This window comes from Megascapheus bottae, chromosome 2 (genome assembly GCF_031878675.1).
Source record: "Megascapheus bottae isolate mThoBot1 chromosome 2, mThoBot2.hap1, whole genome shotgun sequence".
Lineage (NCBI taxonomy): Eukaryota > Metazoa > Chordata > Mammalia > Rodentia > Geomyidae > Megascapheus > Megascapheus bottae.
Window position 1 is genome coordinate 45751100 of NC_143510.1, and position 26519 is coordinate 45777618.

Here is a 26519-nt window from a genome sequence, read left to right on the forward strand (position 1 = left end):
GGAGGAATCGGTTCTCCTAAGTCCCAGCAAAGCTGCCACCCAACACCAAGTACATTTCTCACAACCAGCAGTAACACGACCCAGTGCCTAGTTTATGCCCAGGAAATAGCACTCAATAAAGGTTTGAAGACTTTAATTCAAGTCTTGTTCAGCTGTTCTTAAGGCACTGTAAGCCAAAATCACATCAGGGTTCTAGGACGTGCAAGGAGGACTGTAGGTGTAGCTGAGGGTTTGGAGATGCCAGGTCTGTGAGGAGAGCACAACCTCATTCACTATGACTGCTTGTTTTGCCTGTTTCCTAATAGCGTTTTTTTTTTTTTCCTGTGTGTGTGTGTGTACACACACTTACACATGGGGTTGCATGCAAGTGCGTGCGTGTGTGTGTGTGTGTGTGTGTGTGTGTGTGTGTGAATGCTTGTACTGGGACTTGAACTCTCCTTGGCTTCTTCACTCACAGCTGGTACTCTACCACTTGAGCCACAGCTCCACTTCTGGCTTTTTGGTTGTTACGAAATCTCAGTGATTAGTCTGCCTGGTCTGGCTTTGAGTCAGTACTCTCAAATCTCAGGCTCCTGAGTAGCTAGGATTGCAGGCATGAGCCACAACTGCCCAACTCCCAGAAGTTGTTTTTTGTTTGTTTTTTTAATTGTCAGTCCTGGAGCTTGAACTCAGAGCCTGGGCGCTATCCTTGGACACTTTTCCTCAAGACTAGTGCTCTACCACTTGAGCCACAGCACCACTTGTGACTTTTTCTGTGTATGTGGTACGAGGAATCAAACCCAAGGCTTTGTGCATGCTAGATGATTACTAAGCTACGCTCCTTGTCCTCCCAGAAGTTGTTTCATTTTGCTTTAAGAAAGTTGTGCCAGGAAAGGTGATACCTACCTACTGGATCAGTGGCAGGGGAATTACAAGTTTGAGTCCAGCCTAGCCAAAAGGTAGCAATACTGTCTAAAAAAACTAAAACAAAGCTGGGCGCAGTAGCTCATGCCTGTAATCCTACCTCCTCAGGAGGCTGAGATCTGAGGATTGAGGTTCAAAGCCAGCCCAGGCACTAAACTCCGTAAGACTCTTTTTTTTTTTTTGGCCCCTTTCTCTTTCTGGCCCCGCTCGCTCCGGCCCGGCTAGGCCCCCTTTCTAGCTCAGGCCCCGCTCGCTCCCGCCCGGCTCGCTCCGGCCCTGGCTTGCTCCGGCCCCGCTCGCTCCGGCCCGGCCAGCTCTCAGCTTGCTCCTGGCTCTGCTCGCTCTGGCCACCACTCGGTTGGGCTCTGTTCACTTCAGCTCAGCTCGCTTCTTTTGCTCTCTGTCGCCGTAGCTGTCTTGTCTCTGCCACTTTTCCGGTTTGGTTGTGTCTCGTCTCTGCCACTTCCGGCTTGGTTGTGTATGTGGGATACCGAGGAATCGAACCCGGGTCTTTGTGCATGCTAGTCAAGCACTTTAACCGCTAGGCCAAACTCCCGGGCCCTCCGTAAGACTCTTATCTACTGTTAACCACTAGAAAACAAGAAGTGGCACTGTGGCTCCAGGGTTAGGGTGGTAGCCTCCAGCTGAAAAGCTCAGGAATAGTGCCCAGGCCCAGAGTTTAAGCCCCAAGACCCACCAAAAAAAAAAAAAAAAAAAAAAAAACCCTAAAATGTAAAATCTAAAAGGGCTGGAGGCATAATAACTCAGGTGGTAGTGTCCTTATATCACACCTAGGGCTATGTCCTCAGTACTGAAAAATACACACACACACAAAAAGTAAAGACTTTTTTTTCCCAGTAGAAAGATATTATAATACTTAAGTAGAAAGATATTATAATACTTCTACTAAGACTTTATATAAGGCTTTTTTTTTTTCCTTCACTCATCAGCTGGAACTTGGGTTGGAGATTTGATAGAAAAATAAACTCTGCTTTTGATCCATCTTTGTCTCCTATGCCCTGCTGTCTTCATAGTTCCTCTGGGGAATCAGGGAGTAGCTGCCTCAGCAGATCAGCACAGGACGCACTATGGGGAGAAGAGAAGAAAAGAGTTAGTGAACTCACATGGCATCTGCCTGCCTGAGCATCTGTTAGTGCAACACCTGGTGCTCTTCCTGATATGAGCATGTAGCACCCCCTAGACATCTAAAAAGGTAGGGCAAAGGTGCCCCGTGTGAGAAGCTACTTCCCTGAAGAGGAATTCTTCCCCAGTCCCATCCCTCATCTGGCTTTACTCCTGAGTTAAAAAACCTGGTTTGAGGGCCGGGAGTTTGGCCTAGTGGTAGAGTGCTTGCCTAGCATGCACGAAGACCCAGGTTCGATTCCTTGGTACCACATACTTAGAAAAAGCTGGAAGTGGTGCTGAGGCTCAAGTGGTAGAGCTCTAACCTTGAGAAAAATCCAAGGACAGTGCCCAGGCCCTGAGTTTAAGCTAAGGACTGACAAAAAAAAAAAAAAAAAAAAAAAACAAAAACCTGGTTTGAGGGGGTTTTTGTTTCTTTTTATAGGAAGGTTTCTTGATGAAGACACTAGAACTCATAGGCACAGGCAAAAACTTCTTGAACAGAGTCCCAGGGTCACGACAGATTGGAGAGAGGCTCAACAAATGGGACTACATAAAAATAAAAGGTTTCTGCACAAAGATATAGCTACTAAAGTAGACAGTCAACCAACTGAGAAAAGATATTTACTGATAATACATCAGACAAAAGCTTAATATCCAATATCTACAAGAAACTAATCCTCCGCCAATACCCAACAAACCAATCACTAAATGGGCAAGGGAACTAAAAAGAGACTTACCAAAAGAAGAGGTTAAAATGACAGAAAAGCATGAGAAAATCTCATCCATGCGCATCATGTCATAAAGGAAATGCACATAAAAACAACCCTAAGATACCACCTTACCCCAATTAGAAAGGCCAAGATTCTGAACTCAGACAATGACAAATGCTGGAGGGGATGTGGAGAAAGAGGAACCCTACTTCACTGCTAGTGGAAATGTAAACTAGTGTAACCACTCTGGAAAGCAGTTTGGAGGCTCCTCATAAAAACTAAAAATAGCTGGACGAGGTGGCTCATGCCTGTAATCCTACCTACTCAGGAGGCTGAGATCTGAAGAGCAAGCCAGCCCCAGCACAAAAGGACTTGAGACTCTTATTGCCAATTAACTACTAGAAAATGGGGGAAGTGGCGCTTGGCTCAAGGGTAAGGCAATAGCCTTGAGCTAAAGAGCTCAGGGACAATGCCCAGGCTGAGTTCAAGTCCCATGACTCCCCCACAAAAAAACAAAAAAAAACCTAAAAATAGACCTTCCCTACAATCCTGCCATACCACTCCTAAGTATCTACCCTGAGCATCATAACCCAGGATATGATAAGGACACCTGCTCAGCCATGTTCATCTCTGCACTATTCACAATAGCCAAGAGATGGAAACAACTCAGATGCCCCATTACTGATGAATGGATACAAAAAATGTGGTACATATATACAATGGAATATAGCCACCAGACAAGATAAAATAATGGCATTAACTGGGAAGTGCATGGAACTAGAGCAAATCATGTTGAGTAAGATAAGTCAAGACCAAAGGAACAAAAGGCCCATGATCTCCTTGATCTGTGGGTATTAAATCCAAATAGTACAAGAGTGATGACTCAGTTCCCAGGTACTCAAGGTCACTGACATGAACTTAGAGATACAACTATATAGACATATAAATTTATGATGGGATATATATTCTATAGACATATTAATATCTGTGACATACAAAGTCTCAGCTTAATTTTAATTATGCTCTTAAATTTATGTGCCAATGATTACATATACTTGAATACTTTTTGTTAAACTTGACATTTGAAATATGATATAAAAAATCAGTGTTAATAAATTTTTTTTGACAGTCCTGGGCTTGAGCTCAGGGCCTGAGCACTGTCCTTGGGTTTTCTAAAGGCTAGAGTTCTACCACTTGAACCACAGCACCACTTCTGGCTTTTTTCTATGTATGTGGTATCAAGGAATTGAACCTGGGTCTTCATGAAAGCTAGGCAAGCACTCTACCACTAGGCCAAATTCCCAGCCCCTAATGAAATCTTTTATAAAAAATAAAATATATAGTAATAAAAAATGAATGTTGAGGTATGTTGTGATGTCTAAGCTTGCTCTAAAAGCTCAGAAAATAAAAACCTGTTTATAAAAAAATTCCAACATTGAGATTCTACTTTACCCTAGTTAGAATGGCCATTATCAAGAAAACTAATAATATCAGATGTAGCAGGGATGGGCAAAGGGAATTCTACACTCTTGGTGAGAATGTAAACTTGTTTATCCACTCTGAAAAGTAAAATGTTTAGTCAAAAGACTAAACATAGAGCTTTCTTTTGACCCAACAATCCCACTCTTCAGCATTTTTGCCAATGATCACAACCCAGCCCACATTAAAGCCATTTGTTTTTATATTTTAAACAAATAAAGTTAAGGAGATAGACATCTGGGAAATATAACATTGTTTTTCACTATACTGAAGCCAATATTTTGCCTTGAAAAAGAAATGAACTGCAACCATGATTTCTCAGATTCTAATTTGTAGAGAGGTTCTGGCATCATAGAGAAACTGAGAGAAAGACAAAGAGATTTATCATGTATCGTACAATATACTATAAATTGACACTGAGGAAGTTTATAAAATGCAAAGTTCTAACATTCTTAGGTATTATCAAAATATAATACTTCAACATAATTTTCCTAAAGTCAGTTGATAAGGCAAAATTTAGAATTAACAGGTAATATGTGAAATTATTTAGGGAAATAATTCACCTGCTAAACTTTGCATTGTAATTTGTTATACAAATGATATTCCTAAATTAAAAAAAATCAAAATGAAAATTCTAAAGATTAAAAAAAAAAGGTTTCCTTGATGAGGCACTGTTGGGTCACACTTGTAATCCTAGCTACTTAGGAGTCTGAGATCTGAGAATTGTAGTTCAATGCCTGGGCAGGAAAGCCTGTGAGACTCTTATCTCCAATTAACTACCAAAAGGCCAGAAGTAGAACTGTGAATCAAGTGGTAGCTTTAAGCAAGAGGAATTCGGGGATAGCACCCAGGGCCTGAGTTCAAACTCCAGGACTAGTATACACACACACACACACACACACACACACACACACACACACACATACACAGATGTTTCTTCCACTGCATCCAGTGTCTGAGACCCCAGAGGGTGTGTTGCAGTCATAAGAAGGCAGGGAACACAGAGAAGCAGGAAACACAGAGAAGCTTGCATGTAAGATGGGCTCTAGCTTTCCACGGAGGCAGTAAAGCAGCCTGGGATGGCAGAGCCTGTCCATTAGACAACGTCTTCATTCTCTTAGCTTGGCTTTTTGCTACTTGATGAATGATGTTTGCAAACAAGCCAGGTTTTATGACAGGCTGACAGAAGCCATGATGGAATTGTTCCATCGCAGGAGGTTGAATGCTGGAGTCCCGGGGTCAGAGGGGCTGTGTGACGTGTGCACAGCAGTGGTGACAGAAGTAGGTGAGGAAGCAGCAGCAGCAGCAGCAGCAGCAGCAGCAGCCCTTTCCAAGGACGTTGCTCTTGGCTTTTATTATGGGGGCTGTCAATTCTTGAACAACAACAAAAAATATCTTTGCATTTTCTGTTAGCGGTCCCCCAGATTTGGAAGAGAAGTAGTGGGTTCAGGAGTGACTGCTTCACCCTTGGGTTTCCAGCAGATTGAAACTGGTGAGGAATGTGCCTAGGAGATGAAGCTTTGCCTGAGATTGTGTCTCTCTACAGGAAAGGAATATTGCAGCTGGGTTCCAACAGCTTACACCTATAATCCTGGCTAGTAATGAAGCTGAGATCTGAGGGTCACAATTAGAAGCCAGCCCAAGTGCCGTACCTTCAGTTAACCATCGAAAAGCTGACGTGGCTCAAGTGATAGAGTGCCAGCCTTGAGTGGAAAAAGACAAGTGAGAACAAACAGCCCTGAGTTCAAGTCCCACTGCCAGCACTCACATGAAAAAAATGGAACAACTATTGAGAGCCAAAGATTGCCATTTCTGTTGTGTTTTGTCCGGAGTTGAAGCTAGAAGTTTATAACTCCCTCATAGGCCTTTCTTGCTTATCAGACCCCATATAGACTTGCCTCCACAAGCTGTTCTGCAGTTCTACCTCATGGTAGGACCACCAGGATCCCTGGGTCACCTGTACAACAACTTATGCAAACTATTTGCTAAAAGCTCTACATCCATCAATAGGATGGATTTATCATTTCCCATTATAAATGTAATTCTTGCCCAGGCACTAGTGGTTTCCACATATAATCCTAGCTATACAGCAAGCTCAGATCTGAGGATCTAGATTCTAAAGCCAGCTAGAGTCCTCTCAGACTGGGAGAGTCTTATCTCACAACCAGCAAAAATCTAGAAGTGGAACTGTGACTTAAGTGGTAGAGTACCAGCCTTGAACAAGAGAGCTAAGGGACAGTGCCCAGGCCCTGAGTTCAGGCCCCGTACTGGCATGAAAAATAAATCATTCATTCTTCATTACCTCATTGGCACTCCTTTACAATTCTGTTCTTCCCATTGTTTAGTGGGTGACATTGTTTCAGAAATTGTCCTGTCACTTACTGTGAATCCAGGAGACTGCAGAGGACTGGAAAGTTCAGGCAGCTGGCTCTTGGTCTACAGCCTTTTGATGCCAGATACTTTGATGAAGAAGAGGAAGTGTTAAGACCCGAAAAGTAACCTGATAGAACCCTTATGATCGGCCACCCATTCACTCATCCTGCTGCCTCAGGAATTTATTTGATGGGTTGTTCTGACCAGAGAGACACTGCCTCTCCTGGGGCTTAAGCAATCTGGGAAATTAGCCTCCATCCTGGCAGAAGAGCTGTAGCTAATACAGCACTGTCAAGCAGAATGTACATTCTAACTTCACCTTAGGTGCAAGGCTTCCCCACCCTGAGTTCTTCCTTCTGGATCCAGATGTGTCCTTTAGAGATCCTTGTGTTAAGAGCTTGGTCCTCAAGCTGATACTTTTAGAAGGTGCTGGAACCTTAGAGAGATTGGGCCTAGAGGGAGATCTCTCCATCCATTCCCTGAGATCACTTATTATTTGCAGGTTTCACTGGGCATTCAGGAAGTAGGTGGGCTTCAAGGAGTCACCATGTGTGCCATGACTTCCCTTGCAGGGGTCTAAGTGGTCACAATCCCCTGAATTTGTTTATTTCAAGTAGGAAGCTCTGACCTTTTACAAGGAAGCAGAATTGCCTGGTTGGAAACACTCCTCTCTTTGGCACCACCTATTGATTAAGGCAGGTTTCACAATCATTTCCCCTTCTCACCCTTCTCAGTGGGTAGAAGGGTTGCTTATTTTTTAATTATGAAGTACCTAGTCTTGTGTGTGTGTGTGTGTGTGTGTGTGTGTGTGTGTGTGTGTGTGTGTGCTTGGCACATGCGCATGCGTGTCAATCCTGGGACTTGAACTCTGGTCCTGGGCACTGTTTCTGAGCTTTTATGTTCCAGATTAGCACTCTACAATTTGCACCAAAGCTCTATTTTCAGTTTCTTTTGGTAGTTAATTGGAGATGAGAGTCTTACAGACTTTTCTTCCCCAGGCTGGCTTTGAACTGTGATCCTCAGATCTCAGCCTCCTGAGCAGCTAGGATTGCAGGTGTGAGCCACTGTCACCCTGCTGAACTACCTGCTCTTAGCTGTATGTCGTTTATTGACCATGTCTTTATTGTATTCCTTTATTTGACCTTTATTTTAAGTTAACATTGGCAACTGGGCATTGATACAAACAATTTTAATTAAAAAAGCTGTTATTTTATTGTTTCTTTAAAAGAAACAATAACCTTAATCTTGAAGGAATGGGAGAAAGATGAGAGAAAGGAGCAGAGAAAACCATGGCTCTCTGTCTGGAAGTTTGTTTTACAAAATATCACTGCTGTGGCTTCTAACTGGTTTCCTGTCTCCTCTCCACAATACATCACAGTCCACCATGGCTCTTTGGTGGAGAAGCAAACAGCTGGCTTATTTCTTACACAAATACCCAAGGTATTGGAAATCTAGGGATACCAGGTAGCAGAGAAAATGAGAACGCTGTTGTATTTGTTTGTTCACTTCTTTTATGGGAGCTAGAACTCAAGGCCTAGGAACTATCTCTAAGCTGGTTTGCTCAAGGCGAGCGCTCTACCACACGAGCCACACATCCACTTCTGGTTTTGTTTTTATTTTATTTTTTGCTGGTTAATTGGAGATAAGAGTCTCATGGCCTTTCCTGCCTGGACTGGCTTCAAACCTCAGTCCTCTGATCTTAGCCTTCTGAGAAGCTAGGATTACAGATGAATTCCTACCGGACTGCTCATTCTTAAGCCTGGTTCATTCAGAGAAAGTGTGCAGAAGCTGTCAGAGCAGTCCCAGGAAGCAAGGATGGAGCCAAGAAGGATAAGAGAAGACAAGAGGGGTGAAATTGGCACACACACACACACACACAAAAAGAAAAAAAAGTCACCAGGAAAAAGCCAGAGGACTACATTTGTGCCTATAGAATCAAGGACTCACGCAAGACAAACAAGAACAAAGCACCATCAAAGTGTACTTTCCAATAATTTTTTAATTTTTAATATCAATTGTTGTTTTACAAAATACAGAGGTGTTTGACACAGAATAGCACCATAGTTTAGGACACACAGTTCCTGTGCCCGGCATCCGCAGGGGGATTCTTCTGGCCTGGGCTGTGGGCAGTCACTCAGGGGGACGGTTGACTCACACCAGTTAATTTCCTGCCTCTGTTTGGACCCAAAGGTCTTACAGGAAGACAATAAATAAATAGAACACCGAGATTGTTTATTTTGCAGTCTGCCCAGTTCAGGTCTCTTAGAATGAGGGGGAAAATAGTTGGAATTATGAGGTTGAGATGAATGGACATCAGGTCAGGTCAGCCATTCAGTGCAGAATCCTAAGGGTGACTGAGATTGGAAAGTATTTGGGTCCTTTGGGTTTGCAATAGATTGTGTTTGTTTGTTTGTTTTCTTGATTTGGGTTTTACAAGAAGCAGACAGGTCCTATGTCCACACCAAATTCCTGCTCGGGCCCTCCAATGTCCATGGGTGCAATGTCAATGATGGGGAGACGTGAGGTCTTCTGTGACCGGTACTCGATGACAGTCTTGCCCCACTTACCGGTGTGTTTCTAGGAACAAAGAGAGCACGCATTGCTCAGTAGATGCCTTGCAACCCAGTGCCGGCTGCTTAGGATACCCCAAAAGGAGCAACCACAATGTGTGAACCATAGTGGGGTGCTCCTCAGACACTTCCGGGGCTTGCCAACAGCTCCAATGCCTATCCCTCCCCTACCTGCGCCCCTCTTTTCCTGCCCATAGTAAGCTCCCACTGGTGATCCTCCAGTCTCTCTTTCTTTTCCTCCCTCCCTTCCTTCCCTCCTCCTTTATCTTCCCTCGCTCCCACTTCCCCTTCACATCCTATACCATTACACAAGCACTGCCACAGGAGTTGCCCTGGGCCAGGATACCAACACTATGTACCACTCCCTCACCTGTCACTCAGCTCAGCTTGGCATGCCCCTCCTAGTCAAGCCTCTGACCATGCCAGCACTCTAGGAGCAGGACTAGTCCAGACACCCTCACTCACCGTGCAGCCGTCCTTCAGGGCAGTGTATGTGAACCTGCTGTTACCCTCAGCCCTCATCTCTACATCATTGGAACCCTGGATGAGCAAGGCCTTCTTGAGGTTGCCAGCGGCTTCATCCAGGTAGGCGATGCTGTTCTTGCAGTGGTAGGTGATGTTCTGAGAGCCCTCAGTGGACAACAGGCGTAGGAAGGTCATCTGGACGTTGGCAGTGTTGGGAGCCAGGTTGTCATCTCCATAGCTGAACTGTGGGGACAGAGCCAGGATGTGAGACCTGGGGAGCCAGAACTGGCTGAGATCAGAGACTGCAGGTGTGCTTGGTGTTCAGGGCTCCGGAGAGCCTGGAGTTGGTGCAGGGGTAGCAGAGAGCTGGAAAGATGTTTTGTTGCCAGGGATAGGAGCAGAAAATTAAATGGACTTCTTTTTTTTTAAACTCTAAATGGAGTGGGGGAAATACTTTTCCTTCTCTTCCCTTCCTCTCAAGCCCAAAAGAAAATGGGTGGAGAATGTGAAGATGAAAGCTAAAAACATCCAAGGGGAAAGAAGAGAAAGTTCAAGGACTCAGTTCAGCCAGAAAGCACCCAGATACTCACATGGAAGCCACCATTGATGGTTTCTCCAAACCAGATGTGCTTCTTCTCCTTGCTCTTGCTGCTCCACCAGTTCTTTTTGGGCACACTTGCTGGGTTGGGGTAGACGCAGGTCTCGCCTGTCTCCATGTTGCAGAAAACCTTCATGGCATCCAAGGTACAGCCTTGGTTGGGGTCAATCCAGTAGTCTCCTGCAGGGAAGATGCAGGACTCCATCAGTCTCAGAGTCAAAGGACAAGGAAGGCTGAACTGGGCTGGCCAGGAGGGTTGAAGGGCTACAGGAAAACCAGGGAGTAGGGAGGGCTGGTGGTGTGGCCTGAAGGGAGGAGAGATGAAAAGGCACAGAAAAGAAGAAGGAGGAGGGGGAGGAGGAAGAAGAGGAGGAGGAGGAGGGGAAGGAAGAGGAGGAGGAGAAAGAGATCTAGATGGGCAATTTAAGGCTAAAAGCTAAAATTGGCCCAAGGCCAACGTTGTAAGGACAATGCCCCCTGCTGGTTGGAATCCAGCCACAAGTCTCTTCCTGCCATGGGTTAAGTGCCAGGGCTGCAGCTATTTTGTTGTGGGATGGTGAGACAACCATCTATTACAACCTTCCAGGTGTGTTTCTGCCTTGTTGTAAGGACAGCTCTGCCGGGCTGTTGATGGTGGTTGGGCTGGATAGACTGACTTTCTACTCTCTGGGTTGGGGACTCTGTCCTCTGGGCTCACCGCTCTTCCACTCTGGATGGCAGAGTTTCAGGTCCCGGCAGGTGCGAGCAGGATTCTTGCGAGATCCCTCAGGGCTGCGGATGCTCTCGATCTGGTTGTTGAGTGACTTTAGTGTGGCATCTACCTCAACATCGTGCTGTCTCAGGGTACCAGCTGCCTGGTCAGCTCGCATGTACTGCAGGGGGTCAGGGCCTTTCTCTCTCTGGCCTAAGCCAGCAAAGGCGGACATGTCGATACCAGGGCCAGGAGGACCTGGAGGACCAGGGGGTCCAGGATTTCCAGGAGGACCCTGCAGCAAAAAACCAAGAGGTGAGCCAGCAGTGGTGGAGAGGAGCCCCATCTGGGCCCATCCCCATCCTCTAGAGTGTATTAGCAGATCCTCTTTCCAGCCTATGGTCAGGCCAGGACCAAAAAACAAAACAACAACAAAACCCTTAGTGGTTTCTTCTTTTCTTCCTAGCCCCTCTTCCCTATCTCTCAGCACCCATTGTGGATTCTCTGACCCTCTGAGGGGACCTCAGAAAAAAGGGATGTGTACTGATACCCCCAAAGAGGAATCCCTGAGCTGGGTGCAAGTGGCTCATCCCTGTAATCCTAGCTGCTCAAGAGGCTGAGATCAAAGGACTGCAGCCAGACAGCTGCCCAGGCAGGAATGTCTATGAGATTCTCATCTCCAGTTAAACACCCAAAAGCCAACAGTGGCCGAAGTGGTAGAGCAGTAGTCCTGAGCACAAAGGCCCAGGGACAGCCTGAATTCAAGTCCCTAGACCGACACACACACACACACACACACACATACACACACACACACACACACTGTCCCTGAGCACCAGAAAGAGGCTGGGGATACCCCAGATAGCGTGGAGGGAATAAGGATACTCACAGCAGGGCCAGTTTCGCCTGAGCGTCCACGAGGACCGGGAGGCCCAATGGGGCCAGGGATTCCATTCGCACCATCTTTGCCAGAGGGACCCACAGGACCAGGTGGACCCTACAGGCCATGAGAGAGAAGGGATGGAGATTAAAGAATGGCCTCCAGGCTGGGGGGAGGGCACTGGGCTGGATAGGTGGCTAGTACGGTGGCATCAGCTACTCTGTCCTCAATTCTCCACATTACTCAGCCATAGCCTCCCAAATTGTATGCTTGCTCAAGGACAGCCAGTTGGCACCGTGGCTCCTTGGCTCCTCCCCTCCTGAATTCCTATTTGTTCCTCCAACTCAGCATCTGATGCTTTTGCTCATTGGCTGGAGCACTACCACCTGAGCCACACCTCCAGCCCCCTTAAAGCTCCCATGTGTGCAATCTGTTACCAGGTTTTTCACAGTGAAACTGCCTTTCTTTTCATCACCTGTGACCCCACCACCCCACTCCCTCTGCCCATCTCCATGCCACTTACCCTAGGGCCAGAAGGACCAGCAGGACCAGAAGCACCTTGGTCTCCAGAAGGACCCTATGCAGAAGGAAGTGACAGGTGTCAGCTCAGGCAGACATATGGATACATCCACTTTGGGAGTGAGGCGCAGAGACATGTCCTCAGCCTGCCTTCTCTTCTCTCCCCTCTACCTCCCTAAGAGTTTCGAAGGATGACCCTAAAATATCTTAGCCGGAGCATCAACTCAGGAGGGGCAAACAGCATGAAGACTTGGCACAGCGACCCTGCCCCACCCCCAGCGACACTTACAGGAGGGCCAGGAAGACCCTGAAGGCCAGTGAAGCCACGATGTCCCTTCACGCCCCTTTCACCAGGCTCTCCAGATTCTCCTTTGTCACCTCGGGGGCCTTGAGGACCCTGGGAACAAGACAAATGTCAGTTGAGTTAGTTCAGGGCCAGAAGAAATTCTGTGTATCCCACCTGAGCCATGGAGTTGCAAGAAGAGGGACGGGGTCGTTGGAGCCCCCCATCCCTGCCCTGGATGGGGGAGGGGGCCCAGCACAGGAAGCAAGGGTACTCACTTGGATTCCACGAGCTCCAGCTGGGCCTGCAGGTCCCATGGGACCTTGTGCACCCTAGGAAGACAGAGGAAGCATAGTGTCAGAGAACAGTCAGGGCGGCCCTCCTCTCCCTCCATCTCTGGTGGGTGCCAGGACCACTGCCTCTCAGGACTGCCATCTCATCCCTGCATTGAGTAACTGCCTTTGGTTCTCAGTGGGGAAATCAGTGTCACTCTGCCACCCTCCTCACCCCTGACTTTACTGAACCAGGGATACTCACAGCTTCTCCTCTGTCTCCTTGCTTTCCAGTTGGGCCAGCGGGTCCTGGAGAACCAGGGGGGCCAGGGGCTCCGGGAGCCCCTAGGGCTCCAGTCTCACCACGATCACCCTATCAGGAGAGAGGTGTCAGGCTCAGAGAACATTCCAGATGGTGCAAAGACAGAAGATCCTTCAAGAATGTGACGAGGCGGACGCCAGCTGTTAGGTCTCCTTCGTCCCAGCACACAGACATCAGATATTTACCTTGACTCCAGCTGCGCCATCTCTGCCAGGGGGGCCATCAGCACCAGGACTGCCCTGAACAGAGGGAAATAAGACTGTAGTTAGAGCCACTCCCTGCACTGAGTCCCTGTCCCAAATCAGAGCTGCCCCAGACTGGGTTCCCGCTTACCTCTCGTCCAGGTTCACCTGCAGGGCCTGTCAGGCCAGGAGGCCCCACGGGACCAGGAGGACCTCGGTCTCCAGAAGCGCCAGGGGCACCCTGCTTGCCAGGTTCACCCTGGAAGGACAGAGGCAAGGCTCTTTAGCATCCTCGCCCAGTGCTCTACTGCCCCCTTCAGGGCACAGGGCTGACAAACGGGGCAATTTCCAAGAGCATTGTTTGAGTGGAAACTCCAGGACACATTTTTTTTTCCCCCATCTCAGAGGCCAGGCCACTGAGCTAAAAAGCCTCCTGAGCCTAGATGTGTACAGCTGGCCTGGAGGGGGGTATATCTCTCACTCACCGATGGACCAGGTAGGCCAGGGAATCCTCTCTCTCCACGCTGCCCAGGCAGACCAACGATGCCCCTCTGACCAGCCAGACCCTGGGGGCCTGGAGGACCATCAGCACCCTGGTAGAAAAACAACAGGTGATGAGAAGTGACAGAACACTGGCTAGACTGTTCCTACACACACACACACACACACACACACACACACCCTAAGATAGCAGTAGGACAATTCTCTGCACAGCTTTCTCCCATCCTTCCTCAAGTCCCACTCCCTGCCCACCCTGTGATGAGCCCAGGAGGCTGACAAAGGACTTACAGAAGCACCATCATCTCCAGGCTCTCCCTTCTCTCCAGGGGGTCCTGCAGGACCTTGGAGGCCGGGGTCACCAGCTCTGCCAGCGGGACCAGTGTCTCCTCGTACACCTTTGGGGCCATCTTTTCCAGAAGGACCAGGAGGACCAGGGGGTCCAGGGTTACCCTAGAAGGAGAAAAGAAATTAGCCTCTTTCCATCCAGGCTGCTAAAACCACTGTGGCTTTGGGGACTTCCGATCCCCCCACGGGGATATGCTGATCTCTCCACATTGATCTAAGCTCTGGGCAATCAACCATGCTGTGCCAGAACCTGTAGGTTTTGCCTTTCCTATCCATGGCTCACTTTTGTCCTTAATTCTCCCTTCCTCAAGAAATAGCTCTACCACTGCTGCTGCAACCTTGAGCCTTCTGCTCATCCCAGCCCCTCTCCCATTGCACCTGGTACTATTGAGTTCAGTGTCTTTTCCCCACCTCTCTTCCTCCCTCAGTGCAACCCTGAGTCAGGTCTGGGGCTCAAGAGCTTCCTTACAGAGATGGGTCTAGGTGCTAGGTGCAAAGAACAGGATCAAGAATGCATATCACACACACACACACACACACACACACACACAAAGAAGGGCTGGATATATCACTTGTATTATATAATGAAACACAATGCACCCAAATTTTGCCAGCTACTGCTGGCTCATGCCAATAATCCTAGCTAATCTTGAGGCTGAGATCTGAGGATCACAGTTTGAAGCCAGCCTGGGCAGTGGTGCCAGAAATGGAGTGTGGAGCATGGAGCAAAACAAAGCTCAGGGACAGTGCCCAGGTCCTGAGTTCACACGCTAGAACTGGCACCAAACTTTTTTTAAAGTCAATAATTTCAAAAAGCACATGTTCCAGATGAAAGCAATCATGCCAGCCCTCCTTATCCACTGAAGAAGAGGAACCTGAAGTCAGAGAGTTGAGCTCAGACGGGCAAGGAAGATTGCATGTTCCCACCTTTGGACACAAAGGCTATCTGCAGGGATACAAGACCAGTGGCCAATTCCTTACTCCTCCCAGGGGTAGGTACAGGCAGAGAGGAAAGGGGCCTTAACCTACAGTGCTCTAGATTCCTATTGGGGGGCAAGCATCAGATGAGTTCACTCCTGTCTTGGCTTTCTAGGCCAAGCAATCCTACTTACATTAGAGCCTGGTGGTCCAACTCGGCCAGCTGCTCCAGGGAATCCAGTGGCTCCCTACAGAAGGAAAAGAGAACCCTTATATACCCTAGACCCTCAGAATGCACTTGGTATACCTCACCCACTACGTATCCCAGGAACGCAGAACACTAGACATTATCCACTGTGTACCCTCATTACATCATTGTATGTTTAATAGGTAGCCATCTAGATTCCACCATGTTCCTGAGTGAGTGAGTTTTTATCATCTGGAAGGGTCGCCAGGTGAGCAGTGGTGGAGTGAGCAAAGGGACTGCATAGCAGCGAGAGCGAGCTACAGAGGAAGGCTGTGGAATCAGCTACCTGGGCCTCTGCTTGTAGGGGCTGCTCAGGGTGCTTCAGTGAATTGAGAGTTCAGGCCTAGGGTTGGGGGACTCCCAGGATGACTGGGTACCCAGTGGAGAGAGGAGACCTCTCTTTCTTCTTGGCTGAGGAATGGCCTCAGGCTAGGGCATGCACGGAACTAAGAAGGGAGGGGGTGAGAGAGTCCTGAGTGTGGGACTGAGCATGGGGAGAGCCTAGCAGGAGGACTCCTTGGTGAGGAGGGTTAGTAGGGAGGGACTCCACTTACTGGGGGGCCTTGAGCACCTCGGGCTCCTTTGGGACCAGTCACTCCAGTAGGACCCTAGGAAGAAAAAAAAGAGACCGTGAGAGCAGGTGGCCTTAGGGATCCCTGTAGGTTTCTGGCTAAGTGCCATCACTGGACCCCTGAAGCTCCCTGTAGACAGTGCCATGGGTAAAACTATCCATCTCACCAATGGCATCCACAGAGCCAGTGCCAAGATGGGGCCCCCTACTGGCTTCTCACCTCCCCCAGCTGGCTTGTCCCAGTCACCTACAGTGAGTAGAGATGCCGCCTGCCCTCTGTCAAGCCCCCTAACCTCCACCCATGTACCCCACATGCCACACCCCAGTGAAAGCTCTTCTCACCACCAGCCAACCAGTGGGGCTGGGGGAATGCCTAGCCTTCTCTGCCTGCTTAAATCTGCCTGCTGTCTCCTCTTGCTCAGTCAATCCTGCCTCAGTTCCACCCACCTGAGGTCCAGGAGCTCCAGATGGACCTTGAGGGCCAGGGGCACCAGCATCACCTTTCTGTCCAGCCTCTCCTTGCTCACCCTTGGCACCAGGTTGGCCATCAGCACCCTGTAACAGGAAGAAGGGTCAGATGAAGGAGGGACTAACCATATACCCACAGTTCTGCCTCCCAAAAAGAAAAATGGCCAGAGATTCTGTGTCTGTCTCTCTGTCTGTTTGTCTCTACCCTGGGCCTTCAAATGTGATCTGAGATAGGATTGGTATATTCATATTGGAAACATGTGAGAAGAGAGGGAGAGAGTACATTTTTTCTGCCACGTGAACTCTCCTTTCTCTGCCTTCCCTATAGGCTTAGAAGGGTGCCTTCGGGGAGGTAGAAGTAGGGTGATAGATACTCACAGGAGGTCCAGCAAATCCAGCAGGTCCAGGGGGACCAGTCTCCCCACGTTCACCCTGTGCAAAGAAGTTAAAGAGAAGTTAAGCCCTGCTGCTTGCCTGCTCCTGTGAGCCCCCAGGCATAGATCAGAGCTCTGTGTCAAACCCAGCCTGGTGTCCGGTCACCCCCATTAAGGAAGCATCTGGAAATGATCTGAGTCCAGAGTGGAAAGCCTTCCTGGGCTCCAAGGCCCTACTTCCTGACTACATCCCAGGCCCAGAGGAGTTCTTTCATGCTTTCCTATCTCTCTCCCACCCCAGGCCCAAATAAGGAAGCTGAAAGCAGAAATGGCTTCCTGGTTAGGAGCCCAGGACCAGTCGAGCTCAGAGACACAGATACTCACCGGGGCACCTCGAGCGCCAGCACTTCCAGTGGGTCCAGGAGGTCCAACTTCTCCCTAGTTGAGGGTATGAGGAGAAGATCAAGGATGAGTGGAGAAGATCAGGGATCAGAGTGGGGTCCTGGTCCCCACCCCTTCCTAGCCTGTTTTTTCCTGTTTGTTTTGGCCACCTCTACAGCCGCTGCAGCTGCGCGCACACGTGTGTGTGTGTGTGTGTGTGTGTGTGTGTGTGTGTGTGTGTGTGTGTGTGAAGAGGGGCTTGAACTCAGGGACTCTTGCTCTTGCTTGCCTTTTTTCCACCTCAAGGATATCACTTTACCACTTCAGCCATACCTCTACTTCTGGCTTTTTGGTGGTTCATCGGAGATATGAGTTTTTCACAGATTTGTCTGCTGACTGGTTTTGAACCTAGATCCTCCAATCTCAGTCTCCTTACTAGCTAGGATTATAGGCATGAGCCATCTGGCTTTCTTCACAGCTTTTTTACTCCAATCTAGCTGCCCTGCCCAACAGAACCCACAGCCAAAGGCTCCACTATTAAGAGATCCCTCCCCTCCACCCCCCCCCCCCCACAGCTGCTCAGTTGCTGTTCCAGTGGCAGGAGAGTGGTGGTGGATGAGGAACGGGCTTTCTGGGGAGGCTGAGGAGGTTAAGGCACAACTTACCTTTTCGCCATTGGCACCGGCTGGGCCAGGGGGACCGATGGGACCAGTTAAACCCTGGAGGGAGAAGGCAGAAGTGAGAGGAGCAAGGAAAGTGGAAACCGGCACACAGGGCTCTGCAGAACTCTAAGGACCCCATACCTAGTTGAACTCTTCCAAGGTACTCAGAGTTTTCATTGTCTGGGCCTCAGGTTTGCTTTTATTTGGTTTTTATTTTATTGTGCCAATCATTAGCCTTGAAACTCAGGGCCTGACTTCTGTCTCTTTTTTGCTCAAGGCTAATGAGCTACCACTTGAGCCACAGCTCCACTTCTGCCTTTTTTTTTGGTCAGTTATGGGGCTTGAACTCTGGGCCTGGGCATTGTCCCTGAACTCTTCAGCTCAAGGCTACTACTGCCCTACCCCTTGAACCACAGTACCCATTTTCTAGAGATTAATTGAAGATAAGCGTTCCTTAGTGCCTGGGCTGGTTTTGAACCGTGATCCTCAGCTCTCAGCCTCCTGAGTAGCTAGGATTACAGGTGTGAGCCATTGCACCTGGCTCACTTCTGGCTTTTTTTTTTTTTTGGTGGTTAATTGGAGATAAGAATTTCACAGACTGCTCAGACTGACTTTGAACCATAATCCTCAGATCTCCACAGTAGCTAGGATTACAGGCTGGAACCATCAGACCCCTGGCTTGGTTCCCAGTTTTGACAGTGAAGTCCTTGTGCTTTTCCAGTCCTCTCCTCTGAGCGTTAGACCCTCATGGGACTCCCTGTGTCCATCCTCACCCTAATCTCCAGGGCTGACAACTAGCAGTCACTTACTCGTCCACCGTCCTTTCCAGGGGCTCCCTCAGGGCCTTTCTCACCAATGTCACCCTGGAAGAAAAGAAACCAGATACTTCAGGGGTGCACTCCAGAGCCCTCGGCCAGCTCAGCCCCACAAATGGCTCTGGCCCAAGACCTCAGTCTCTGGCCAACAGGGGTTTACTGAGGTCTCAGGGCAACTGGCAAGGTGTGATAGGAGATATAAGAATGGGGAAGAGAGCTTTGGACAGAGAGGGTCTCCAAGTTCCCCAAGGAGGGATAACCATGACCTTCACTTCAGATGGCAGGGAGTAAGGGACAGGGAGGTGGCAAGGCTGTGGTTTGGGGAAGAGGCACACTAACCCTGGCACTTACCCTGTCTCCTTTGGGTCCAACAATACCAGCTGCTCCTCTTTCCCCGGGCATTCCTTGAAGACCTGGAGGGCCCTGAGCCCCAGGGGGACCAGCGGGGCCAGACGCACCCTAGAGTGGGAGGCAAGAGAAGTTTGTGGTGGGCAACACCTCTCCCAGTGCCATCTGTATGGGGGGTGTGTGTGTGTGTGTGTGTGTGTGTGTGTGTGTGTGTGTGTGTGTCCATCTTAGGGCTTGAACTCTATCCCTGAGCTTTTGTGTTCAGGGCTGCTACTCTTCCCATTTGAGCCACAGCTCCACTTCCAGCTTTTTGGTGGTTAATTGGAGATAAGTCTCAAACTTTCCTGCCCAGGCTAGCTTTGAACTACCAGCAGATAACAGCCTCCTGAATAGTAAGAATTGCAGGGGTGAGCTATCGGCACCCTGCTCCAGTGCCCTCTTCCACTCACCTCTGTTATTCTTCACCCCTCCTGAGCCCCCCTCCTTTGCCCTCAGGGTCTCCCAGAGTTGCCCAGAAAGACCCCTTCAGATGACTCAGCCTCACTTACTTTGGGACCATCCGTGCCAGGAGTGCCAGGAAGACCACGGGAACCTTGAAGACCCTGGGCCCCCGGAGAGCCACGTTCGCCTGGAAAACCTCGCTCACCCTGTAGCAAACGTCACCAAGGAGCCATCAGGCCAGGAAGACAGGGAGGGGAGCTCAGCCCCACCTTCCCCAGGGAGGGCTGTGGGGTTGGACATGCCCTGAGAGAGCTCAGGAACATTCCCCAGCAATGGCCAGTGAGATACTCACCCTGGGACCCACGAGGCCAGGGGCTCCAGCTTCACCAGGAATACCCTAGATGACAAAGAACGATGTGAGAGCGAAGGCTGCATGTCCCAGGTCCTAGAATAGTCCGCCCTCAGCACCCCTTCAGCAGGGGTTGAGGGTCCCTCAGGGAGGGAGGGAGGGAGAGGGAACGAGGGAAGGAGGGAGGAAGGGAGGGAAGGAAGGAGGGAGGGAGGGAGGGAGGGAGGGAGGGAGGGAAGGAGGGAGGGAGGGAGGGAGGAGCTCAGATGACCAACAGTGGAGAGCTGCAACAGGCGAGAGACATTCCCACCCACACATGGCCCCAGGAGCCCTCTTGCCCTTGTCTTCCAGACACCAGCCAAAAAAGGTTGCATGCTCAAAGAACTTTGTGCTTACCTGTTCACCTGGTTTGCCACTTTCACCTGGGGGACCAGGAGTGCCTGGAAGTCCCTGAAATCCAAAGTGATGCATGTTAGAAAGGGGTGAGTGTGTTTCCCTAGCCCTCTAGTGAAGTCCCGTGAAGATAAACCTAAAGGAGGCAGCCATGACAGCCAGGGAGAAGAAAAGCTCACCAGAGGGAGATGGCCCATGAGAGTGGAGAACCTTCAGTTCAAATGCAAGTATCAGACAGACAGACAGAGAAAGGGAGAGGGAAGGAAGGAAGGAAGGAAGGAAGGAAGGAAGGAAGGAAGGAAGGAAGGGAAGGAAGGGAAAGGAAAAGCCTACCTAGCAAGCTCAAAGCTTCAAATCCAAGTATCAAAATTAAAAGAAAAAGAAAAGTAATGGGCCCTGTGCCTGCTGCTGCTAGAGAGGTGTGGGCATGGGACAGGACTAGACAGAGAGCTCGGTCTGGCCACCTACCTGGAACCCAGATGGTCCCGGAGCACCCTGCTCCCCTCGTTCACCAGCAGGTCCCTGCAGAGGAAAAAAAAGGGGGGGGTGTGAAGAGGGGTGGGGAGTGAGCAGAGCAACTGCTCCAGAGAATCTGTGGACCACGCCTGTAGGTGTCTCAATGGTCAGCAAGACAGACAGGGCAGATGCCTGCACTGCCCCTCCGAGTGTATTCACGCCTTCTCCCGTCAACCCACCAGGGTGGCTCCCGGTCCCCACTGTTTGCAGGGACACCCTGTTTCAGCTTGGGATGACTCTCACATCCTGGATCAGCCCAAGTTCACGTCTGTAAGCTCCCTTACTGGACGGGGCTGAGGTTCCCTGCTTCTACCAACCCCTGCCCACAGGGTCAACCCTATGAGAGGCCTGGAAGGCAGTACTTACAGCGGGGCCGGGGGGTCCTGCAGCACCAGTCTCACCGTCTTTACCAGGAAGACCCTAGAGTCAGAGGAAAAGGTGCTATAATGATGCGACGCTTCTTTTTTTCAGGTCCCACAGTTCCTGGGCACTAGGCAGAAGCACTTTTGATACAGGATTTGCAGAATCCAGTGAGCTCCATTCTCACCCGTTTGCCCTGCTATCAGACATTTTCCCTCAGCTTTCCCCATAGCAGCAGAGGTTCCTTGGGTCCAGACCTAACATGGACTCAGCCACAGGAATCAACTCTTGCTAACCAAGGATCTGAAGACCCCAGTGAGAAAGGCCATTCTATGTCCCCTGTAGATGTCAAGCCCACACCAAGTCCTGGGTGATGTGTAGGGCAGGGTACTTACCCTAAGACCAGGAGCACCAGGCAGTCCCTTCTCACCAGCTTTACCAGGCTCACCCTAAAGAAAAGAGGAAATGATAATGAGATTTCGGGCAGGCAAAGGGGTACAGCAAGCTTGGGGCAGTCAATAGCAAGCAGCCTCTTTTGTGTTTAGAAGCAACCAAGCCATTAAATGCTGCCTCAAGATATAATGCTATAGCTGTGGTATCCCAAGCCTCTAGTGGGCTCTGGGTCTCCCAGATTATATGTATTCCCGCAGGCCGGAGCTACCCATGGCACAGAAATCTCATTCACCCCTACCCCCAGATTCACTGTTCCTAACTAGCCTTCTCTTCAAGGAGCAAGGAAGGAAGCAGTACCACATCAAAAGGAACCAGAAGAGAGAATAACCACTTACATTGGCACCCTTGGGGCCAGGGAAACCCATGACACCTGGCTGTCCACGAGCTCCTTGAGGACCCGGAGGTCCAGGGCGACCATCTTCACCCGGAGCTCCCTGAAAGAGAGGATGTTGTACTCAGAACAGGGACCACGTAACTACATCTCTCGGTCATCTAGGACTGACCCAGGCTCTGACTAAGCACATACTGCACACATGGGCCCATATGTTATAAGGCACTGCTCAGCCCAGAAAGCCCACTCTGAGAATGCATGCTAGGCCTGGCCTTCCTCCTGGGAGAGGCTCAAACCATCCAGGATACACCTGTCCCCAGAATCTATCATCTCAAAAGTTATACAACTCCAGGGTGCCTTTGCCCAAATTCCTGTCTCTCTTCCCATCACCTCCCCCAAAGATACCACCCACCTCCCCTTCCCAGCATCCCTGAAATGATGGACTTACAGAAGGACCAATTTTGCCTTGTGGACCAGCATCACCAGGGCGACCAGTGAGACCCTTTATGTGGGAGAGAAAAGAAGGGCGGCGTCAGGAACAGTGCAGGCTGCAGGAGGGAGGGAGGGAGCGATGGGAAAGGTCTGAGCCTCTTCTCAGAGTCTGAAGCCAAGAGGAGTAGCAGCTTCCCTACTTACCCGGGCTCCAGGAAGCCCAGGTTCTCCAGGACGGCCGGGGTCACCATTGGCTCCTTTAGGGCCAGCAAGGCCACTGGGCCCTCGCTCTCCAGGGGCTCCCTACATCACAGGAAACAGGGAGTCAGTGAGAGATCCTCTAATCAGGAGTGCAAGGAAAAGCCCATTCCCATTTTTTCCCCACTCACCTTGGGACCTGCCAGACCATCCTGACCTGGGAAACCTCGGTTTCCAGGGGCACCCTGGAGGAGAAGAAGGAAGGAGTCGGTGAGTGACCACGGCTTCTCATCAAATCAAGCTGGGAAGGAGTCCATCACATCTACCCACCGGCTACAATCTCTGTGAGATTCAGAGCCATTCATTTCTTAGGCCCTGTCTCCACCATTCTGAGAAGGCATTCACTGCTTTGCCTCATCTAGATAGACTAGGACCCTAGCTATTCTCCTGAGAGTAGGTGGAGAAGAGAAGAGAAAACTGGCTAGAAAAACCTTGGCAAGACCACCGAGCCACAAGACCATAGACTGGACTTGTGAGTTGAGTGGCTCCTTGTCTATTTACCCTTTCTCCAGGGGGACCAATTGGCCCAGCACCACCAGGCTCTCCACGGGCACCTCGTTTGCCTTCTTCACCAGCAGGACCAGGGGCTCCCTGGGGGCCAGCAGGACCCTATGGATGAACCCAAAGAAAGTCGTGAGTCTTCACCTGGCCCTGGGGCACACACTGGCCCCTGAACAAAGGACTAGGGCAATTGGGTAAAACAGAGGACCATAATAGGACCAGCCACGAAAGAAGAGACATGGCCAAAGAGAGAAATAATGCAAAATAATAGAAATGAATCAATCTGGGAGCAACTCTCTCGGGTCCTAGAGTCCCTTTATGCTTCCTCCTCCAGGTATAATGGGAAAGGGACGGAGGAGGGACTGGACTGAGGGATTCTCTGCGCCCTAAAACAGACAAAGGGGAGAGAAGGGTCTGCAGGGTAATACTCACAGGTTCTCCTTTGGGGCCCTGTTCACCCTTGAAGCCAGCAATACCAGGTTCACCCTAAATGAAAGACAGAGGCAGGGGGTCATCCTGAATTCTCTCCCCAGAGCCTCCCGCCTCCAGTAGTCTTGTTAGAGATGCCTTCAGAGCACACTGGGTGAGCTGGGGCAAGAGAGCTAAGGAGGGAGACTGGGGGTCTGACTGCCGGAAGGCGGCTGGAGCTCTAGAGTTCTCGTCGGGTTCTTACCGTCTGACCTTTGGGTCCCAGAGGGCCAGTTGCCCCTTGAGGGCCAGGAGGGCCACGGGGTCCAGGGAAACCAGGAGCACCAGCAATTCCAGGAGCACCCTGGCAGGGTGAACAGAAGGGCATATTGTCAGAAGAGGAGTTCAGGACAAGGAAGGACTGAGCTTACCTGAGGAAAAGCCCAGGGGGAGCACTTACAGCTGATCCTTTAGCTCCAGGAATGCCATCTGTTCCAGGGTTACCCTGAACAAGAAGACCGGAGAGGGGGGAGAATCATTGTAAAAGACGCAGGCATCGATGATCTTTAACCCTCTCCCAGTCCTCCAGACCCCAGATTAGGGACTGGAGACAAGTGCCATCCATTTCAGGGATATTCCTGCAGCATGCTTCCAGAAGAAGCAGAGAATAGAAGGAAACATGCCCAGAGGGTAGAGGGCAGTCGTTAAGCCAAAATAAAAATGACCAGGCACCTGCCCTCCCCTAGAGGGCTGCATGCTATCTAGAAAGGCCAAGATCACAGACCTCGGACCCCACACACCCCCAGGCCAAAGCAGAGCTTCACTTACAGAAGCACCAGCAGGTCCAGGGGACCCAGGATTGCCAGGTTCACCTCGAGGACCTTGAGCACCTTCAGGACCCCGGGCACCTGTAGGGCCAGCTTCACCCTGGAAAGAGATCAAGAGGATGAGGGGAGGGGGGAAAGGCACACATCTTAAAGGGCCAGCTGTGTGAATGGCCCCGCATGTGTTGCATAGGACACCGAGGATGGGCATGCATTGTCCTGCCTTCTCTATCTTCATCTTGTCTAGACACACAATTGTATGGTAGCCTGCTTAGTTTTAGCAATGGGCACTCTGCTGGCTCTGCCAGAACTTACCAGAAAAGACTGAGTTGGATTTGAACCAAGGAGCCATAAGATAATGAACAGATGGACTGGGCAACATGGGCACGGCAGATACCGCTATCTCTCCTGCCTCCTCCTCCTAGTTCCTTCTTCTTTCCTCCCTCCCTCCCTCCCTCGTTCCCTTCCTCCCTCTCTTCTTTCCTTCCTTCTTTCTTCCCCCTTCCTTACCCTTGCTCCCTTCTTTCTCTCCTCTCTCCCTTTCTTTCTTTCTTTCTTTCTTTCTTTCTTTCTTTCTTTCTTTCTTTCTTTCTTTCTTTCTTTCTCTTGTGCCTGTACTGGTCTTGAACTCAAGAACTGTCCTCTAGCTTTTTTTCTCAAAGCTGGAGCTCTACCACTTGAGCTGCGCTTCTATTCCCACTTTTTCTGCGGTGGTTAATTGGAGATAAGAGTCTTGTGGACCTTCCTGCCTGGCTGGCCTGAATGTGATCCTCAGATTTCAGTCCCTTGAGCAGCTAGGGTTATAGGGATAAGCCACCAGCTCCTGGCTTATTTTTCTATACAATGGGGGAACAGAGGCTGCCAAAGGTAAATGTCCAGTCACCTGGCTCTCTGCTTCCTGTCACGGCTCACAGCCTCTGCTTTGCTTCTGCCTTACCCCTGGGCCATCAGTGTGACCTCAGGCTCTGGGCTGAAGCATATTTGAAGTGCCAGAAAGTCAGGGCAGAAGCAAGCTGGGACAGATAAATTCGCTGTGTGGTTTCTGGCAGCTCCTGGCAAAAATTACTTTTGCTTTCTTATTTTTATTTTTTATCTTTCCTAAAAGTTACAGACTTGGTTTCTCTCAATGGAATCTCCCGGGGAAGAACTACTGACCTGGAGAGAGGGCAGAGCCTCCTCAGGTTTCTCCTCAACATTCTTGCTCCACTTTTGTAAATTATTATTTTCTAAAGGTCAGGTCCCCTCACCTTCCCCGTTCCTCTTCACAATGGGTCTCCTTCTCTCGGCTTGGGGGGGGGGCACTTAGGCACTGTCTGGTTACCATAGAAACCCCCAGAATGGGAAAAGCAACCTGATGCCAGTAACGCATGGAAGTTCCTTATTCATGCTCAGGGACACTGAAATCCCTCTTGGGCAAAGGGGCCTTTTGCCTGAACTGGCTGGCCTCCCACTGGCCTCTATTAATCCTTAGAAAAACTCCATTCCAAAGATTGGAAGAGCCCAGCACCCCAAGTGAAGCAGAAACATAGGGGGACAGAAGGAAACAAGGGACCATGTCCTTACCCCCGCCATACCCTCTTCCCCTACCCATTTCCAGCTCCTACTCCTCCTGGGTCTCCCTAGCTTTTAGATTCTTTGTCCTTTCCCTCCCTGTCTTCTGCTGCCTCTAAAATCTCATCTTCTGTCACCTTCCCCACCCTGACCCTATAATGGGACCTCCAGTCTCTGTCATAGCCATCTTATAGCCAGCTGGGGAATCCAGGAAAGCCAGTTTTTCTTCCTTGTCTGAACTGAGTCCCAATGAAATGAGTGGGGGGACCACAGTGGTCAGAGGATTGCCCCAGGGTGGACAGGCTCCTTCCCATCTCCCCAAGACTTCCCAACTTGTTGAGCAGGGCATTTACCTTAGCACCAGGAGCACCAGGAAAGCCAGGGCCACCAGCAGGACCGACAGGACCCTGGAGAGAAGAAGGGGTACAGAAGTGAATGCTAAATCCAGGTAGAATCTCCCCAGTCCCCCCAAATGAAACACTCCCCACCCCTCACTCCTTCCTCAGTTCACTCTGTCTCTATTATCCTAGACACAGATTGCCCCCCCAACATTGCTTGCTGCAGGAGGTCGAGAAAATGCCTTGCTCTGCCTCTCTTTACAAGACAAAGAAAGTTTCTAACTATACGCATGGTAAGAATGGATGTACTGGGACTTGACCTAAGCTTTTTTTGCTCAAGGCTGGTACTGCACCATGTGAGC

General features: G+C 50.0%; 1 protein-coding gene across 1 annotated transcript in view; it reads right to left on the reverse strand.

The window, feature by feature from the left end:
- Positions 1-8586: 8586 nt before the first annotated feature.
- Positions 8587-26519, reverse strand: part of Col2a1 (collagen type II alpha 1 chain) — a 32405-nt gene continuing 14472 nt past the window's right edge. Inside the window, exons 18-54 of the mRNA XM_090355580.1 lie at positions 26173-26226; positions 24273-24371; positions 23905-23949; positions 23710-23808; positions 23469-23522; positions 23037-23144; positions 22667-22720; positions 22482-22580; positions 22294-22347; positions 21850-21948; positions 21457-21510; positions 21068-21121; positions 20654-20707; positions 20189-20242; positions 19796-19840; positions 19551-19649; positions 19006-19113; positions 18649-18702; positions 17843-17896; positions 17181-17234; positions 16801-16854; positions 16402-16509; positions 15938-15991; positions 15331-15384; positions 14162-14323; positions 13858-13965; positions 13524-13631; positions 13376-13429; positions 13134-13241; positions 12875-12928; positions 12603-12710; positions 12318-12371; positions 11804-11911; positions 10921-11209; positions 10216-10403; positions 9626-9868; positions 8587-9167 (exon numbers count right to left, since the gene is read on the reverse strand). Of these exons, the coding sequence (XP_090211706.1) occupies positions 9021-9167; positions 9626-9868; positions 10216-10403; positions 10921-11209; positions 11804-11911; positions 12318-12371; positions 12603-12710; positions 12875-12928; positions 13134-13241; positions 13376-13429; positions 13524-13631; positions 13858-13965; positions 14162-14323; positions 15331-15384; positions 15938-15991; positions 16402-16509; positions 16801-16854; positions 17181-17234; positions 17843-17896; positions 18649-18702; positions 19006-19113; positions 19551-19649; positions 19796-19840; positions 20189-20242; positions 20654-20707; positions 21068-21121; positions 21457-21510; positions 21850-21948; positions 22294-22347; positions 22482-22580; positions 22667-22720; positions 23037-23144; positions 23469-23522; positions 23710-23808; positions 23905-23949; positions 24273-24371; positions 26173-26226 (3396 nt within the window). The 3' untranslated portion in view covers positions 8587-9020. The remainder of the gene's footprint in view (positions 9168-9625; positions 9869-10215; positions 10404-10920; positions 11210-11803; positions 11912-12317; positions 12372-12602; positions 12711-12874; positions 12929-13133; positions 13242-13375; positions 13430-13523; positions 13632-13857; positions 13966-14161; positions 14324-15330; positions 15385-15937; positions 15992-16401; positions 16510-16800; positions 16855-17180; positions 17235-17842; positions 17897-18648; positions 18703-19005; positions 19114-19550; positions 19650-19795; positions 19841-20188; positions 20243-20653; positions 20708-21067; positions 21122-21456; positions 21511-21849; positions 21949-22293; positions 22348-22481; positions 22581-22666; positions 22721-23036; positions 23145-23468; positions 23523-23709; positions 23809-23904; positions 23950-24272; positions 24372-26172; positions 26227-26519) is intronic.